The sequence below is a fragment of the Callospermophilus lateralis genome, chromosome 10 (assembly GCF_048772815.1).
Source record: "Callospermophilus lateralis isolate mCalLat2 chromosome 10, mCalLat2.hap1, whole genome shotgun sequence".
Classification (NCBI taxonomy): domain Eukaryota; kingdom Metazoa; phylum Chordata; class Mammalia; order Rodentia; family Sciuridae; genus Callospermophilus; species Callospermophilus lateralis.
In genome coordinates, this window is record NC_135314.1 from 112681219 (window position 1) to 112698041 (window position 16823).

At 43.9% G+C, this 16823-nt stretch overlaps 1 protein-coding gene across 4 annotated transcripts in view; it reads right to left on the reverse strand.

Moving 5' to 3' along the window:
* Positions 1 to 11845, reverse strand: part of Hps3 (HPS3 biogenesis of lysosomal organelles complex 2 subunit 1) — a 34839-nt gene extending 22994 nt beyond the window's left edge. For all 4 annotated transcript variants that reach the window (XR_013092444.2, XM_076867200.2, XM_076867199.2 and 1 more), the window contains exons 1-5: positions 11590 to 11845; positions 5914 to 6408; positions 5233 to 5404; positions 5055 to 5140; positions 1445 to 1637 (exon numbers count right to left, since the gene is read on the reverse strand). Coding sequence is in view for 3 of the 4 variants with exons in the window: in XM_076867200.2 (XP_076723315.2) it covers positions 1445 to 1637; positions 5055 to 5140; positions 5233 to 5404; positions 5914 to 6408; positions 11590 to 11806 (1163 nt within the window). In the remaining variant the exon portion in view is untranslated. The remainder of the gene's footprint in view (positions 1 to 1444; positions 1638 to 5054; positions 5141 to 5232; positions 5405 to 5913; positions 6409 to 11589) is intronic.
* Between the last annotated feature and the right edge of the window lie 4978 nt (positions 11846 to 16823).

The window sequence follows — 16823 nt, forward strand, 5'->3', positions numbered from 1 at the left end:
CACCACATACAAAACAAAGATGTTGTGTCCGCCGAAAACTAAAAAAAAATAAATGTTAAAAAATAATTCTAAAAAAAAATAAATAAATAAAAAAAATAAAATAAAATGTTGAAGAATTCCTCAGTTTGATTTGAAAGCCTCGAGTGTACTCTCATGCATTACTCCCACCACCTATGTCCTCTTCAGCTTCTTCCTAGTTAAGAACATCACTGCACCCTGACAGTTGGGGCGACTAGCTCCCTCCATGATGTTCACTTTAGAAACATACTCCCAGGGACGGTGTTTCTCCTAGAACTAGAATTCAGGAGGAGAGGTAGGCAGCCCCCCAGGAGAGGATCAGAGTCCCCACATGGCTTCTATGCAGTTTGGATACACTATAGCACCTGCTGGAGATTCTGGTTTACTGCCCAGTAAAAAAAAAAAAATCACCATCCTATGCAATTAAGTACCAATGTTTCCAAAAAACTAACCATAGCCTTTGTTTATAGTCTTCCCTCTACCTATAATACCCATCTTTTTTAATTTCCACTCATCAAATTCTAACTAACTTGAGGCCTAGCTTCAAACATAATCACCTATCTGAACCAGCTCCATGGGACCTAGTCAAAAGTACTTTTCCTAGTACTCCCAGTACAAACTACAGTTTCACAAAGCTTTAAGATACTTTCCAAAAATCCCCTAGTGTATGTGCCCCCTTTATTTGTCTCTGCTCCCCTCTTATACTGTTTTAGTAGATGGTGTATCTTATTCATGGTTGCTTGGCCAGAGGGTCCAAAGCAGTGCCCTCAATATAATCTGAACTCCAAAAACAGGAAATAGAACCAAAAGCATCACTTGCTATTGAGATACAAGGAAATGAGGTCAAACTCCTGCTCCAGAACCAGTTTACATGCCAACATACTGGGGCAAGACGACAGAGAAGACAACTACTACTGACCAGTGCCTGACTTTGGCAAACACTGATCTGACCTCACTGTGAACACTTCCCATCTATACCAATCAGGGGGTGAAATCAGATCATCTTTTTGTCCCTTCACAGTTCTAAACCACTTGAAATAACTTGATTCACACCAAAAGAATATGACAGAAATGAGAAAAGGAAATCTGCAAGAAACCTGAAGAGATGTTTGACTGGCCCATTCACTCCCACTGGAATTCCCCATTAAAATCTCCTTTATGAGGAACCTTAGACTGGTTCCCACGGGTTTCACAAAGATACCCATCCAGTCTAAGGAAACAAAACAAAGACAAGCCAGAGTCCAACTCTTTAACACTGGAAAGGCAGCCACAGGCCATCCGGACAGATTTGCAAAGACGGATATAATGTATAAACTTCCAATGCTCTATTCTGCTTCACATGATTCTCATTTAAGATTTAGACAGCACCTCAGCACTTACAGAAAAATAAGTGACTCAAAGGCCAGCAAGTAAACTGCAATAGTACCTTGTGATGACGTGTAAAAACTGTGGCGTGAGCACGGCCTGCTGAGACTTCTCAGGGTATTGGTAGATTGACATTAATTCAACAGACTTGACAACCATGTAGAGATAGCCCACATGAGGTAGGGAGAAAAAGCAAAAGAGACTCAGCAACTCTTTTTCCTGAGACAAATTTTTTCCATCAGAAGTAAGCGAACCTGCATTCAAAAATGAAAGAAATAAATACCATGAAGCCAGTCAGAAAAGGGGAGAGAATCCATACCTCGACTTTTCTATGCAAACTGTTTCAAGGGGTAACCAAAGAGTTGCTAAGGGGAAGTTGTTCTTTATGGAAAAATACCAGTAAGAAATGAAAAAGAAGTGACAGAATTAGAATATCACCATTTTGGGACCCCTAATAAATGAACAGAACTAAATTAATCATCAATAACTGCTAACATCACACAAAAATCCACCCGATGAACACAAGCTTTCCAACAGATATACTTGGGTTACAAAAATATAATAATAATGATAATAATTATTATCATTATTATTATTCTGATCAAGCCTGAGTCTACGCCATCATGGTTATTAGAAATATAATATGGGCTGGGGATGTGGCTCAAGCGGTAATGCGCTCACCTGGCATGCGCGGGGCACTGGGTTCAATCCTCAGCACCACATAAAAATAAAATGTTGTGTCCACCGAAAACTGAAAAATATTAAATATTTAAAAATTCTCTCTCAAAAAAAAAATAAATAAAAATAAAAATAAAAATTCTCTCTCTCAAAAACAAAATATAATGTGAGCCACATCTGTAATTTAAAGTTTTCTAGCAATCATAGTTTAAAAAAGTAAAAAGAGCCAGGTGTATTGGCACAAGCCTATAATCCCAGCAATTTGGGAGAATGAGGCAGGAGGATCACAAGCTAAAGACTAGCCTCAGCAACCTGGTGAGACCCTCAGTAACTTAGCAAGATCCTGTCTCAAAATAAAAAAATAAAAGTGGCTGGGGATGAGGCTCAGTGGTAAAGCACTCTTGGGTTCAATTCCCACACACACACACACAAAAAAAAGTAAAAATGTAAAAACAGGTGAATTTTTAGTAACATTGTGTTAATCCAACTCATTAAAAATATTATCATTTGAACAAGCAATAAACAAAAACACTAAGGAGATATTTTATATATTTTTGTACAAATTCTTCAAAATCTAGGGTGTATTTTACTCCTACAGTCTATCTCAACTTACACTAGTCATATTTCAAGTGTTCAATAGCAATGTGGCTGAGGCATACAGGATGGTGCAGATTTAACTACCAACTCACATGGAAATACTGTGGACACACCAGCATATTAAATAACACTGAGGAGTCAACTGGCAAAATTCAGGTTGTGGGAAATTTTACAGGAACAGTTCAATTCCTTGCTAAATGAATTAAAAAGAAAAGAGGATAAAAAGGAAGAACCTAAGTATTAAGAGACTTAAAAGACCGCCATCAGTTACAAAGTATGGACCTTACTTATTTATGTGCCTGATTCAAACAAAAGAATTATAGAAAGAAATTTTAGGCAATCAAAAAACTCTGAACATTGACTAGATACCTGATGAATTTTTAAATGTGAAATGGTACTTGTGAGTTTAAGTAAAAGAATCCTTTCCTTTTAGAGACATGCTGAAATTCTAAGGATGAAATGCTATCAACACTAGGGTTTACATCAAATAGCCTGATCTGAGCAGGCGACGGGCACAGGCATCACTATGGAAACTGTCATGGGCACACAGGGCTCACTGTACTGTCTTCTCACTAACTGCTGGAAATCATTCATAACCAAAGTACGCCCCGCTGCCCCCGCGCTAAATACTCCTCTTACTGACAACCTTCAAGGACATCCATTAGTGTAAAAAGCCCAATTCTATACTCTCTACAACTGACCAAAGTCAACTGTCCAGTTTTCCCTACCTCTTCTTCCCTACACATGTTGGGCTCTAGCCAAGCAAACTGCTCATTAATGTCCAAAGAAACCTAATTTTATATTCTGCACGTGTTCATTTCCTTAGGTAACATCTTATCAGAACCTCACAACTTCTAAAAATTCTCCCCTCCTCTAGGGCCCAGCTCACACATACCACCCGTCCACCCATCTGTCCATTCGGTGAGCATTCATCAGATACCTACCGAAAGTGCTGCTGTCCTGAATTCTAGGGACACAATAGAGCACAAGACACAGCAACTGCCTGCAGAAGCTGCGTTCTAGTGATGAGACTTGGGATGGAGGACAAACAAGAAAATTCCACAGTATGAGGACAAGGGTACTTAAACTGAGGGGTCAGGGATGTCCCCAGTGGTGAGGTTACATTTAAGCTGTGCATTGAATGACCTGAATGTGATCCTACAAGATTTGAGGGAAGTACCTTCTAAACCTGGAACAGGAATTAACAGAGCTTACACAAAAATGCACTTGGCCTATCTGAGGAAGGAAGTTCACTGGGCATATCTCCTCCACAGACGGAGAACAATCAGCGGGCTGAGAGTGAGACAGGACGAGTTCAGACCGAGGTCACAGTGCCCATGGACACATTGGGAGTTTTTGTTCCAAGTGCTCTGGGAAGCTCACTGAGTTAAAGAACTGACTCTCTAACGTGGCTCCTGGTCCTGTCTGGTCTCCAGCCTTGTGCCCACCCTCTTCCTTGCTGCACGCTCCCTGGTCTTGCTTCTCTCGGTTCCTCAAACATGAGATTCTCCCCCCACCACAGAGCCACTGCTACTTCCTCGCCTGCAGCTCTCCCCCTGCCCTGCACCACCAGGCACCCAGTTCACCCTCTGCCTGGGGGAGCCTGGCCAGTCTGGATCCTGGTTACAGGCTCTCACAGTGGGATTCCTCCCCAAGAGCACTCATCTCAGTGTGATCTTGTGACTGTTCAGTTAGTGTCTGCCCCACTGGGTGGTAACCCACAGGGCTAGCACACTGCCTACTCGGACTTCATTGGCTCCCCAGTACCTGGCACAAGGCTCGACACGGTTGATATTCATTAAATGTTTACTAAATGACAAAGATAAGTGGAGTTATAAAGACACTGAACTAGAATAATCCTTATGCCTTTTTCTAAACAACATCTAAAGAAGCTAAACAGGCCCTGACCAAGGACACAGCCGACTGGTGGCTCTCAATCTTGGAAACCATTAGACTCCTGGCAAGCATTTAAGAAATACTGATGCCTGGGCCCCAACACTGACTGATGAAATCAGAATCTCCAGCTCAAAGGGCCTCAGCATCTGCAATTTTAAAAGTATCCAGGTTGAAAACCACTGCTTTGAAGGGATTTCCATCCAGTCTACATTTTCCCACCTTGTTCACAAGGTCATCAGAAGGAACTGTGAAACCCACGTCTGGAACCCAGATACACCTCAGTTCTAACAAGCTCCAAATTTGCTGTTCTGGTCCCAGAGACTTTCCAAAAGGGGAACGTCCCGCCCTCTCTATGAATCACTGCCGGCAAACTCCGTAGCATTCATAGGATTCGTCCAAGGTCATAGGGACCCAGTGGAAGAGCCCAATCCGGAACCTGCACTGGTCCCCCCTCCTGCCCCAGCCCTGTCCCCTCTGCAGTGCACTGCAGCCACTTGTACCTGTGTGGTAAATGGGGAGCAGGTGAAGGGAGTGCAACTTGATTTCATCAGATGGGCTGTAGAACGAGATATCAGGAGTAAAACGTCTGCGGGTTGAAAAAGAGGGAAAAAATTAAGTTCCCTGTACTTGAAGGAGGCCCATGCGCACTAAACACTAGCTATCAACAAGCTCGGATACCTGTAGAGCAGGTGCTGCACATGGGAGTATTTTGTGCTTTCATCAGCCCATCCTGTGGACTCCAGCGTGACCAAGAGCCCAGACTGCTCACTCTTCTCACCAAGAAGTTCCATGGGCTTTTGGCAGATCACAAAATCATCTGTCTCAAGCTGTGAAGTTTTATTGCCAGTGCCTTAAAAAAATAAAACAAGAGAATTTAACTTGAAGCACTACTCTACCTGTTTGAAAGAAAATTAGATTTCACAATATCCTCCTACCAATTCAGAAGACATAGCAATTGTATTTCTACACACACATGTCCCACATTTACAGGGCACTTGCACATTTATTTCTCACAACTGATAAAGGGCGACGGGATAGATATCATCATCCCCTTTTATACATGAGGAAACTGAGCCAGAGATGGTATTACCGGATGTCATTCAATTAGTAAAGATGAGAATGAGGACTAGAAACCCTCATGTAGCAGCAGGTGTTCCACTACTTATATTGACACACACAGGTGGAAATACACACACATGCTGCAGAATAAGACACAGACAGCCATGTCATAGAGACAAATTTGACATATCAGGAATAACTCAATCTGTAAATAACGTGGCTAGAGTTTTTTAGAGAATGTCAAAAGTGAATGTTTTCTCCTTGTCTAAAGCAAGGAAATAAGTTAGATCCATTACTTACCTTCTTCTGTGTGTTTCACTGGAGTGTGGGCCTTATGCGAATGGTGATTAACTCTCTCTCCATTTTTAGGGTCTGACTCCAGTTTTAGGATTAAGACTTCTAAGTCTGACATGACAGCAACATATCCAACACAAAAAGAAATTTCAACAGGACTGATGCAATCTATATGTACAATTAAAGAACGTTCAAAGTCCAATACTGAGAATTCCTCATCAATGATCTGATACTTCAAACTAAATAACACTAATTTATTTGTGCAGCCAACAAGGAGGTCTCCTTTCACTGGGCAACAGGAAATGCACAAGGGGGCCTCAGAAAGGGGCATTTCAACAATAGACATCTGGTCCCTGAAGGTCTCTCTGAAGGGTGCCTCCACATTGTGCCCAACCATTCGAATATACACACGAGAGTTCTCGGTCTTTTTACTTCTCCAGTTCACATAGGCACGCAGAAATGTGGCTTTGTTTTTCTCTTCAATTGCTACCAAGTAGTCTCCTGAAAAGGAAGTGAGATCACACTTGGAATTTGTAATTACACTTACTTCACTATTATGAAATGAACACACAGAGAGCGGAACTAAAGACCCTGAGTAACAGAATCCTAGGTGTATTTCTAAGTTGCATTTGGCACTAAGGTGCCAAAATACAACCACTCTCCACTTCAGTGTCCTTAGGTAATCTACCCATTACCCTGTAACACAGAGAAACTCTACCTGCCATTCCCTACATTAGCTCTAAGTGCTCAGCACAGCTCTGACGCTACAGCTCCAACAAGGCTCTGCTGCAGAAAGGATGTGGCAATTCTAGAGAATCAGGTGTAAGTTAAGGACCTGCACTTAACAGAATTTACACATCATCCCCTCCCCTTCTGCAAGGCACAACTCAGAGGAACAGGAAGATGCTGAATGCTAAATAGAATAGAAAGCCAACCTCATTTTCTCCTATCTGCTGATGAATGAGATTTTTTTTTAACTCATAAAAGAGGCGCATATTTGTTGCGAGAAGTCAAAATGGTGAAGTGGTGTAAGGTGAAGGGCGTAACTCTCTCCCACTGGGGGGTCATCCCGAGGCCCCCTTAACATGCAGCCTGCTGTGCCTGTCCAAGTTTCCCTTGTATCAACATGGATCCCAGGGAAGTAATTTTGTCTTCTTCTTTAAATATGTTTAACATTCCGCAAGCTTCAAAAATAATCAATAAATCTTCCCCTCCAAGTCCACACATGGATATCTAGCATCATTTACATTAACTGCAAAACATGCTATGTCTACATAAACCATCATCTAGTCAACAATTCCCCTACTGCTACACATGCTAGTATTTCCAGTACTTCTTTGCCACTCAATAATAAACAGGTCTATGCCTATATATTTGCTGGAGGATTTGTTTGGTTTCCAGAAGTGAGAAAGCTGAGCCAAAGGGCAGGCATTTTAGACTTTAGAAGGTACTGCCAGGACACTACCCTAATTAGGTGACAGAAATGCAGGTCTCCAGCAACCCCACAAGAACACGCCTGCTTCCCACAGCTTCACTAGCTCTGACACTCTGACTGGGGAAGCCTGGACTCTGGTGGTGGGTGGGATTTAGTTTCCTCACCACTTACAGAGCTGGCTGTTTCCCTGTGTCAGCTATGCGTGGTTTCTCCTCTGCAAGTCCATCTCTTTACATAAGCTGCTCATTTTTCTAGTCAGGTATATATCATTTCCTTCTCGGCTTCTAAGCTTTGGGTCTTGTTTACATAGTCCCAAGTAATGGTCCCTGATTTGCTTCCACCTTTTGGCTCTTGTAAATAATCCTGCTATGAATATTTGTGTACAAATATCCATTCAAGTCCCTGCTTTAGATTCTCCTGGGTGTGTGTTTAGTAGTGGAACTGAGGGCACTAATTCTTGGTTAAGAGCCTCCCTGCTGCTCTTCACTGTGGCTGCACTGTTCTACTTTCCTACAGCAAAGCACAAGGGTTCCAGTTTCTCCCCATTTTCTTAAAATGAGAGCCATCCTAATAAGTGTGAGGTGGTACCCCATCATGGTTTTAATTCGCATTTCCCTAATTACCTATGTGCTTTTGGCCATTAATATGTCTTCCTTGGAGAAATGCCTATTCAAATTCTCTGTCCACTTTTTTTTTCTTTTCTTTTTTATTGACTGATTGATTGATTGCAGTACTGGGGATCAAAACCAGGGCCTCATGCATGCTAGGCAAGCATTCTACCACAGCCCCATCTTTAGGGGTCTCTAGTGCACACAAGTTCTACCATAGCCCCATTGCTGGGTCTCTAGTGCACAAAAGTCTTTAACTTTTATCATGCCCAATTTATCTAGTTTTCATTTGTTACCTATACTTTGGGTATGATATTCAAGTTAGTAAATAAATTTTAAAACTAAGCATATTTGTTTATTTAAAATAAAAGCTTTTTATTCATGTAACTATAAATAAATGTCTGTTTTGTTGACAGAGTCACAAGTCAACTAGAGTTCACAGTCTGCAGTGCCCATGTTGTGCTGTATATTTTTGGTTTAAGGACTTGTTCTGAAAATGAGGAACTAGATCTTGCCAAGCATACCTCCCTAATAAGCCTCATGATCAGAGCTGAGAAGTTAATCTTCACAATCACCCCTTAAGGTATCCATCTTCTTCTCTACTTTATAGATAGAGCAGGTTCAGAAGCTCAGAAGCTCAGACTAGCCAAATAATATGCCTAAGGCAACACAGCCCACAGGTGAAGGAGCTGGAATTTAAACATGGGTTCAGTAGCTCAAAGGCCTTGGGCTCATTTCTCAATCACCCTGCCTCAAACTGTTGGAAGAGAGATCTGTCTATAGGACTCTATAGAGATGATAACATTTATAAGAAAAGGCAACTAAATATTTTTAAGCATAATGTGAACAGTGCTTCATGTTACTCTACGAGAGCTTCTGTCCTCATTAAGTAAATTTAAAAAAGCATTGTCTTTTTTACTTTAAAGCAAGAATTACTAACTTTTAAAAATAAGTAAACTTATATAAGGTGACTGACTCATAGTGGGGTAGGGAGAGGGAGCATGGAAGGAATAGTCAAACTCTAGATAGGACAGAAGGGTGGGAGGGGAAGGGAAGGAGCAGGAGGCTAACAATGATGGTGGAATGTGATGGACATCATTATCCAAAGTACATGTATGAGGACACAAATTGGTGTGAACATACTTTATATACAAAGATATGAAAGTTTGTGTTCTATATGTGTATAAGAATTGTAATGCATTCCACTGTCATGTATTTAAAAAATAAAAGCAAATAAAAAAATAAGTAAACTTTTCCTTCTATGCAGCAAGATCACAAACCTGATTAAAAACAGTAGTACCAGATTATAGAAAAGGCATACTCCTATGATAAAAATGACATCAGAAGCATCAGAATGTTTTAATACTTCAGAAAAGTTGTGGGGCAAGTGAATGGGCTAGGGATTGTACTAAAGGACAGGTGATAACAACCATGTGGCTTTGTCCTCTGCTTGGGTAAGAGACCTGCTAAGCATTTAAAGTAAATGTAAATACATTAATTATTTCCATTTTTGACAAGGGGAAATTTGCTACAGAGGAGGACACTGAGAACGAAGAACAGAAATCTCCAGGACCTGCTTACTGTTAATGGGAGGAAAGGGCCAAAAGAGAAACACTGCAGAGTGGAAGACGGTTTTCTGGCTATCAGCACATCCAGGAGCCAGCCCCAGTTTAGTTAAGCATGAATTAATTGAAGCTATACCCAGAAGTGAAGTTTAAGCTGCAGATTGAAAGTTACCCTTGAGCTACATGACCCAAGATACAATGCCATTCACATGACTCCTCAACTCTGAGGCAGCCAACGAGATTACAAAAAAGCTTTCTGTTCTTGAAGGCCTCAAAAACAAAATTATCAGGCTACTTGTGAACTCCTGTAGCCAGTGTGGCTCGAGTCAGTGTTTCTCGATCCTGGCTAACCATCTGACTCACTGCAATGTGGCCTCGCTCCAGAGAAACCAACACTGTATCTCTGAAGGTGTGGTCCAGGCACGGGAGTTATTATTTTTTTTTAAGCTTCTCAGGTGATTTGGATGCACGGAGAATGGTCATCCAAGGATTCCAGGAATCAACACTAGTTGAAACCAGAGATTTCTTTGAATTTCAGGATAAACGTCCATTTGAAGAATGGGGGCAAATCCTGTAAATATACAGTGTGTCTCTCTTGTGTCTCTCTCTCTCATGTCTCTCTCTCTCTCTCTCTCTCTCTCTCTCTCTCTCTCTCTCTCACACACACACACACACACACACACACATACACACAAAGTAGAAACTGTTCAGTTTGCCACCCAATACAACTCTTGAAGGTAAAAAAAAAAACCTATTCCTAAAAGAGGGTATAGTGGGAGAAATGCCCAATACTGTAAAGAGTATAACCATAGAGATGAGTTAGAAATAACAAAATCAGTATCTTCCTGCTGAAAGGAAACTTCCAGACCAAATGAGTGGTTTCTCAAACAGGTCTGTGGAGTGCTATGAGGACCCCAGTTGATGTTGTCATTAGACAAAATGAAAAAATGATGACAGCATAGTAAGCTGCTTATAAAGTTAAAGGTTCTGTTCTCTTTTTTTTTATAAATTATGCTTTCAGTAAATATTAAGGCTTTGGTTTTCTTAAATATGCATCTTTACTTGACAAAAAGAACAGCCAGATGCTATGGAAGTCCCATGGTTTGTAGCTGACTCTCAAAAATCCCAATGTCTGCAAATTACTGACCTAGTAATTCAACTTACTTCTTTTAAAAAAAGAAACTAAGACCCAAAGTTTCCTATAAACTCATACTGAATCAGCCACAGAGTAGGGATTAGAGGGAGATCGCCAATCCTCCAGGTTTATGCTCTCTGAGCTTTTCCACAAAGAATACTGCAGTTTACATCCTTCCAAAAAGCAGGAATCAACGTATACTAGACAGTTAAAAAAAAAAAAAAAAAAAAAAAAAAAAAAAAAAAAAACTAGGATGAATGCTTATGTAACCCGAAAAAGCATGTTTTCAAACGTTGGAATTTTCTAAAATAGGGACACACCCACCCAGTGCCCCCTTGGCAGTGCTTCACATTTCTGGTGGGAAAAAAAAGAAGTGGATGCTCCTACAGCTGTTTCAGGGAGGAGATGGGGAGCTAGTCTAAGACCAAGTTCTAGATATCGCGATAGATTGATAGATTGAGAGCTTGATTGGATAAGATTAGACAGACAGACAGACAGATCAGTACATAGCGTGAGCTTTCAAAACCATCAGAAGCCGACGGAGGTACAGGCGTAAAAAGCCTGGCTATGATTTGGGATCATTTTTGAAGCTAGGAGTACCGTGAGATTTAGGATACTATTCTCTCCACTCCTACTGCTGTATGTGTTTGAAATTTTCTACAAGAATAATTTCTAAGTGTCCCGCAGGAGTGGAACCCAGTCACGGGCTCTTCTGGCGCAGCTTCAGGATGCACGGGGCGCAGGCGCGCCGCACCGTTGCCACGACAACTGCACAGCTCCGCGCTCCCCCCCGCACCACCGCCCGCGCACCCTGCACCAGGGGCCAGACCCGCAGAGACCACCCGCACGTGCCGGGAGGTGCCTAGTCCCTCGCGTGCCCCCCGAGCAGCCGCCCGGCGCGCGCCCACCGCGGGGGAGGCCCCGCCCGCCGCCACTCACCGGCCTCGCTGTAGACCATGCGCAGCACCCTGCCCAGCGTGGAGAAGGCGCACCTCGGCTGGCACAGCTCCTGGCCGACCACCGTGAACGCCTCCACCTTGCAGCCCGCAGCCACGAACAGCGCGTCGCGCCCCCCGCCGCAGAACTGCTCGGGCTCCAGCTTGCAGGGCACCACCTGCTGCGACCCGAACGGGTGCAAGTTGTACAGGTGCACCATCCCGGCGCCGGCTGCAGGCCCGCCCGGCCTGCCCGTGCCGGCGCCCGGACGCGACCACTTCCGCGAGCCCAGGCCGCGCCAGGTCACGTGGGCGCCGCCCCATTCCGGGCTCCGCTTCTTAAAGAGGCCGCAACCTCGCCGGACCGGGGAGGGAACGTGAGGGCAGTCTTCCCCGCTCGCTCGGGCACTGGGCGGGGACCTCTGCCACCCAGAGCTAGCCGCAGCCCCGGTCTACTCAGTACTTGGCGAGTGCGGGGATCGCTGTGTCCTTCCCTTCGCCTTTTCACATTACTGTTTCGTGCCAGGCGGATGTTTTTGTCGTTGAGTACGTTTCACACTTGGTCTGCTATCTTGCACCATTTCGTACTGTTTCAGGAGCTTTATTCATGTTTCCGCAGCAGCGTTTGCGCTTCAGAAGAAAGGGCTGTAGATGAGCGTGGTGGCGCAGTCCTGTAATCCCAGATACTCTGGAGACTGAGGCAGGAGGATGGAAGTTCAAGGTCAGCCTCAACAATTTAGCGAGACCTTGTTTCAAAAACAAACAAACAAAGGCCAAGGATGCAGCTCAGTGGTAGCTCTTGCCAACCCTGAGATGGATCCCCATTGCCGAGAAAAAAAAAAATGGGGCTGCAAAAACAAATAGGGTGCAAGGACTCGACATGGGGCTGCATACACCTAAATTGCTCTAGAATACTGGAGATTTTTGAATGGCTTTGTGGGAAACAGAGAGAGCCTTGAAGGTGCGCTGCAAAAAGGTGTTTGCTGAATGAAAAAAACCCATGGAGGGGCTGGGGATGTGGTTCAAGTGGTAGCGCGCTGGCCTGGCATGCGTGCGGCCCGGGTTCGATCCTCAGCACCACATACAAACAAAGATGTTGTGTCTGCCGATAACTAAAAACTAAAATATTAAAATTCTCGCTCTCTCCCCTCTCTATCTTTTAAGAAAAAGAAAAAGAAAAAAACCCGTGGACGTCATTTTGTAAGCATTTGACAGAAGATTAGTTTGAGCCCCCAGAAGATAGAAGGAAAGGAAATCCCCTGGCTCTAAGTCCAGCGTTGTCCTGTAACCTCCATCCTGTATGTGGCCTATTCCTGGCGTCTCAACCAGGAGTTCCTTCTTGCAACCCTGCACCCTCCCGTTTTAAAAAACACATTTAGATGAACCAGGTATTACAGTTACTTTCCAGTGTTTCTCAAAAAAATACTTTGCACAGGGACAGAACTGAAAAGAGCAAAATTTCTTGCAATTTCCAGTTCTGTCACCCTCAGGAGCACTTCATTCCAAGATTTATAAGTCAGGTGCAATTGGATTAAAATTCCACTTGCCTCCATTTTCTGTGTTCTCCAGCTGAGTCAAGTATCTTTAAGTAATAGCCTTCCTTTCCCCACCCAATAGGGAACTTTGGAAAACAACAGGTTCATCAGATTCACTGAGGCAAAGACATGGATAAGAAGGAGGCAGCTCAGGGCAGGAGCTAGGGTTGCACAAATTTCAGAAGGTTCCTCTAAGGGGAAAAAAAATCTAGACTAACATATCCACAACTAACCTGTTCTAGATACAGTAATTATAAACACCCCTTTTCTCTCCCAAACTATCTGCCATGTTGTCCTTTTTTTACTCCTTCAAGACTGGCCTGATATTAATTTAATGCAATTACACATGCAGAAAGTGTCTCTTTTGTAGAAAGAATGAGATTTGCCCAAAGCCAGGAATCAATGCTTTTGTGCAGATATCCTCTCCCCCACTTGCTACAGTCCCTGCACCTGGCTCATCTAACACTCTTTAGCAGGAAACATGCCTCACTAGGGAGAGGTGGAGTATGTGTCTGGCTTCCTGTCAGGAGCTGTCTATTGGTGTTTTTGCTGCAAAAGCAGGGGCACCTGCAGCTGCATGCCATTGTGCCCTGGTGAGGTACCTACAGTGTGAGGGTTTGCCATAGCAGATGCCACCAGACTGGGCAGCTTCAACAGCATTTCATTTTCACAGTTCTGGAGGCTGGAAATCCAAGATCAAGATATCAGAAGGTCTGGTCTCTCCTGAGATCTCTCTCCTTGGTTTGCTGATGGCTACCTTCTTGCTGTATCTTCATGTGGTCTTTCTTCTGCATGCCCACATTTCCTCAGTAAGGCCACCTACATGACCCCATGTAACCTTGATTAACTCTCAAGTCCCATCTCCAAACCAAGTCACATTCCAAGGTACTTGGAGTTAGGGCTTTCACTTCTGAATTTCAGGGGGGGCCACAATTTAGCCCAGGTTGGATAAAACGGCCTTGAGGACTTCTTTAAGCTGTATTGTTGAGGAGGTTCAGGGGAATCTTACAGGTATAAATCTCCCTCCAGATTCTCCTTGGTACCACCACAATTGGAGATGGATACAAAGATGGTTCTCCAAAAACATGAACAGAAGCTCTACCCAGCCAGCCTAGGAAAGAGGGGTTCTGAATCCCTGGAGCACCAATTCCCAATCCCATTTGCCAGGCACCCTAGGATATCTACATAGATCTCGGAAACTGTACGTTGAGGATTCACCCAGAGAATAGATTTACTTCACACGTTTCTATTACTATGTGTCCTCAAAGCATTTTCTGAAGAAGTAACAAAAAGCAAAAGATTCTTAAATAGCTCCACTGTCTTTGAAAACAAACCTAAAAAAAAATTTTTTTTTAAATGATATGAGCATCTCCCTGAAGAACAGAATATGGCTTTCTCAAAGCAACTGAAGTAGTTTCCATGCCCTGAGCACCACCATCAGGACTGCAGGGCACCTGAGAAAATCAAACCCCTGTGCTGAGGTGCCCCGCCCCTGCCTCAGGGACAGGGAGTTGGTGGAGTAAGGCAAGACCCAGGCCAGGAACAGCTACTTCTCTCCTCCCTCTTGCCCATTTTCTTTCCAAATGGCACAGGCAGGCACTCTCCTTGTCTTTGACTTAAGATCCCCCATGTTGACAAAAATAATGCTCTCTTCTTGACTTCTTTTTTTTTTAAATACTTTTTTTTTTATATATTTTATTTTTTGTTTTCGGCGAACACAACATCTTTGTTTGTATGTGGTGCTGATCGAACCCGGGCCGCACGCATACCAGGCAAGCGCGATACCTCTTGAGCCATGTCCCCAGCCCCTCTCTAGCAGCATTTATCACTTTCTTTTCTTAAAAACCTTGTCTATTGAGAGCCACAGTTTAGTCAGAATGACTCCTGGCATTTTTGCCAGAGGGAATGGTTGAAAGGTGACCCTGGTATTATCGTGGCTCCAGGATTAGGGCGGATCCTGCTGCCTCAGGCGCGCGCTACTTTGGAGTTCTTTGGAGTTTTTGAGTTCTCCCTGGGGTTCTGGGAGAATTGGCAAGCGGAGCCCAGTGGAGGGAGTGTGTTCCTGGGAAGTGTGTGTAGAGTGCCAGTGAGAGTTCGGGAATAAAGAGTTGCTGTTTGAACCTACAAGACTTTTTGGCGGCTCGGTTATCTGTGCCCAGCCAGACTGCAGCACTTGTCTTCTCGCAATTTCTGATATCCCACTCCCATGTTTTCCTCCTTACTATCACTTGTAGTGACTTACTGTCACTACTCTTCCTTTTTGGACTCTAAAATTGTATGTCCTGGCACATGCTCTATCTATATTAACTTTTTTGGATGAAATCAACAAATCTTATAATTTTATTTTACTTGCTTTTCAGTACTAGAGATTGAACTCAGGGGTACTACGTCTCCAACTCTTTATTTTTCATTTTGAGGCAGGGTCTTGATAAATTGTTGAGACTGGCCTTGAACTTGTGATCCTTCTGCCTCAGCCTCCCAAGTTGCTGAAACTAGAGGTATGCCCTGCTGTGCCTGGCTAAATAGTATGATTTTTAAAACTTTCTAAATCTAAGGACCCCCCCCCAAAAAAATTCCCATCTCCAGGCTTTTGGTTTCTCCCTTGAATTCTCACCTTGAATATCCAATGCAGATTTAGTATTTCCATGGCCTGCTTACCATTTTCAGACTTTAGGATATCCAAAAGTCAACTTGTGATTCATTCACCTCCAACCTCCTCTCCTCCTCTTATCTCTCTAGCTAGGTAACCGGCATCAACATTTACCCATTGCTTAGGTAGGACCCCAGGACCCATGTCTTTCTTGTTAGGTCGTTGGCGGCGACTTGGTGGTGACTTAGTGGCAACTTAGAACAAAGCAGCCTGCACAGGAAAAGAACATCAATCAGATGCCAGCGGAAGCGCCTGTCAATCAGCCAGGTCTCCTGACTAACGCCTGTCAATCAGCAGGACCCCTTGGCCAATTCTGGAGTTCAGCCAACTCCCCTGACCAACTCCAAAGGGGCAAGGGACCCTAGAAACACCTTTTCCTGTCCCAAGCCCTTCCCTTCCTGCTGTAAGCCCCATAAAAGTCCAGTCCGGTCAAGCTTCCACGCGGTTTCTCCTCAGACCCTTCCCCTGTCCCCCTCTGTGGGTCTGATCGAGTTCCGCCAGGGAGTGGTATCTCAATAAAGCCTCCCCTGCCTGATCTGACATTTCTCTCTCTCTCTCTCTCTCTCTCTCTCTCTCTCTCTCTCTCTCTCTCTCCCTCCCTCCCTCCCTCCCTCCCTCCCCCCCTCCCTCCCCCTTCTGCCCGCCACCCTGTCTCTCCACATCTAATCCATTAGCAAGTCCTGTCAGTGTTGCCTTAGAACATGTACAGAATCTGATCCTTTTTCACCACATCACTGTTGCCATCCTAGTCTCAGACACCTTCATTTCTCACATAGGCAAATCTTTCTGACCGGTTCACCTGCTGTGTCCTCTCCCCATTAGAGTCTATTTTCTATAGAGCACCTTTTTTTTTTTTTTTTTTCGAGTCAGCACTTTTTCTTCCCTCCCCTTCCACTTCCACTGTTCACCTTAAAACCCTTAGGTGAGGCAGGGCAAGGCAAAGCTGTCACAGAATGGAAGGAGAAAGCAATGGACAAGGGAAGTCAGAGCCCAAGCAGGATGAAAGGGGTATCCATGATGGGGTTTTGCTGCCTCCCATGGGGAATCAGACAC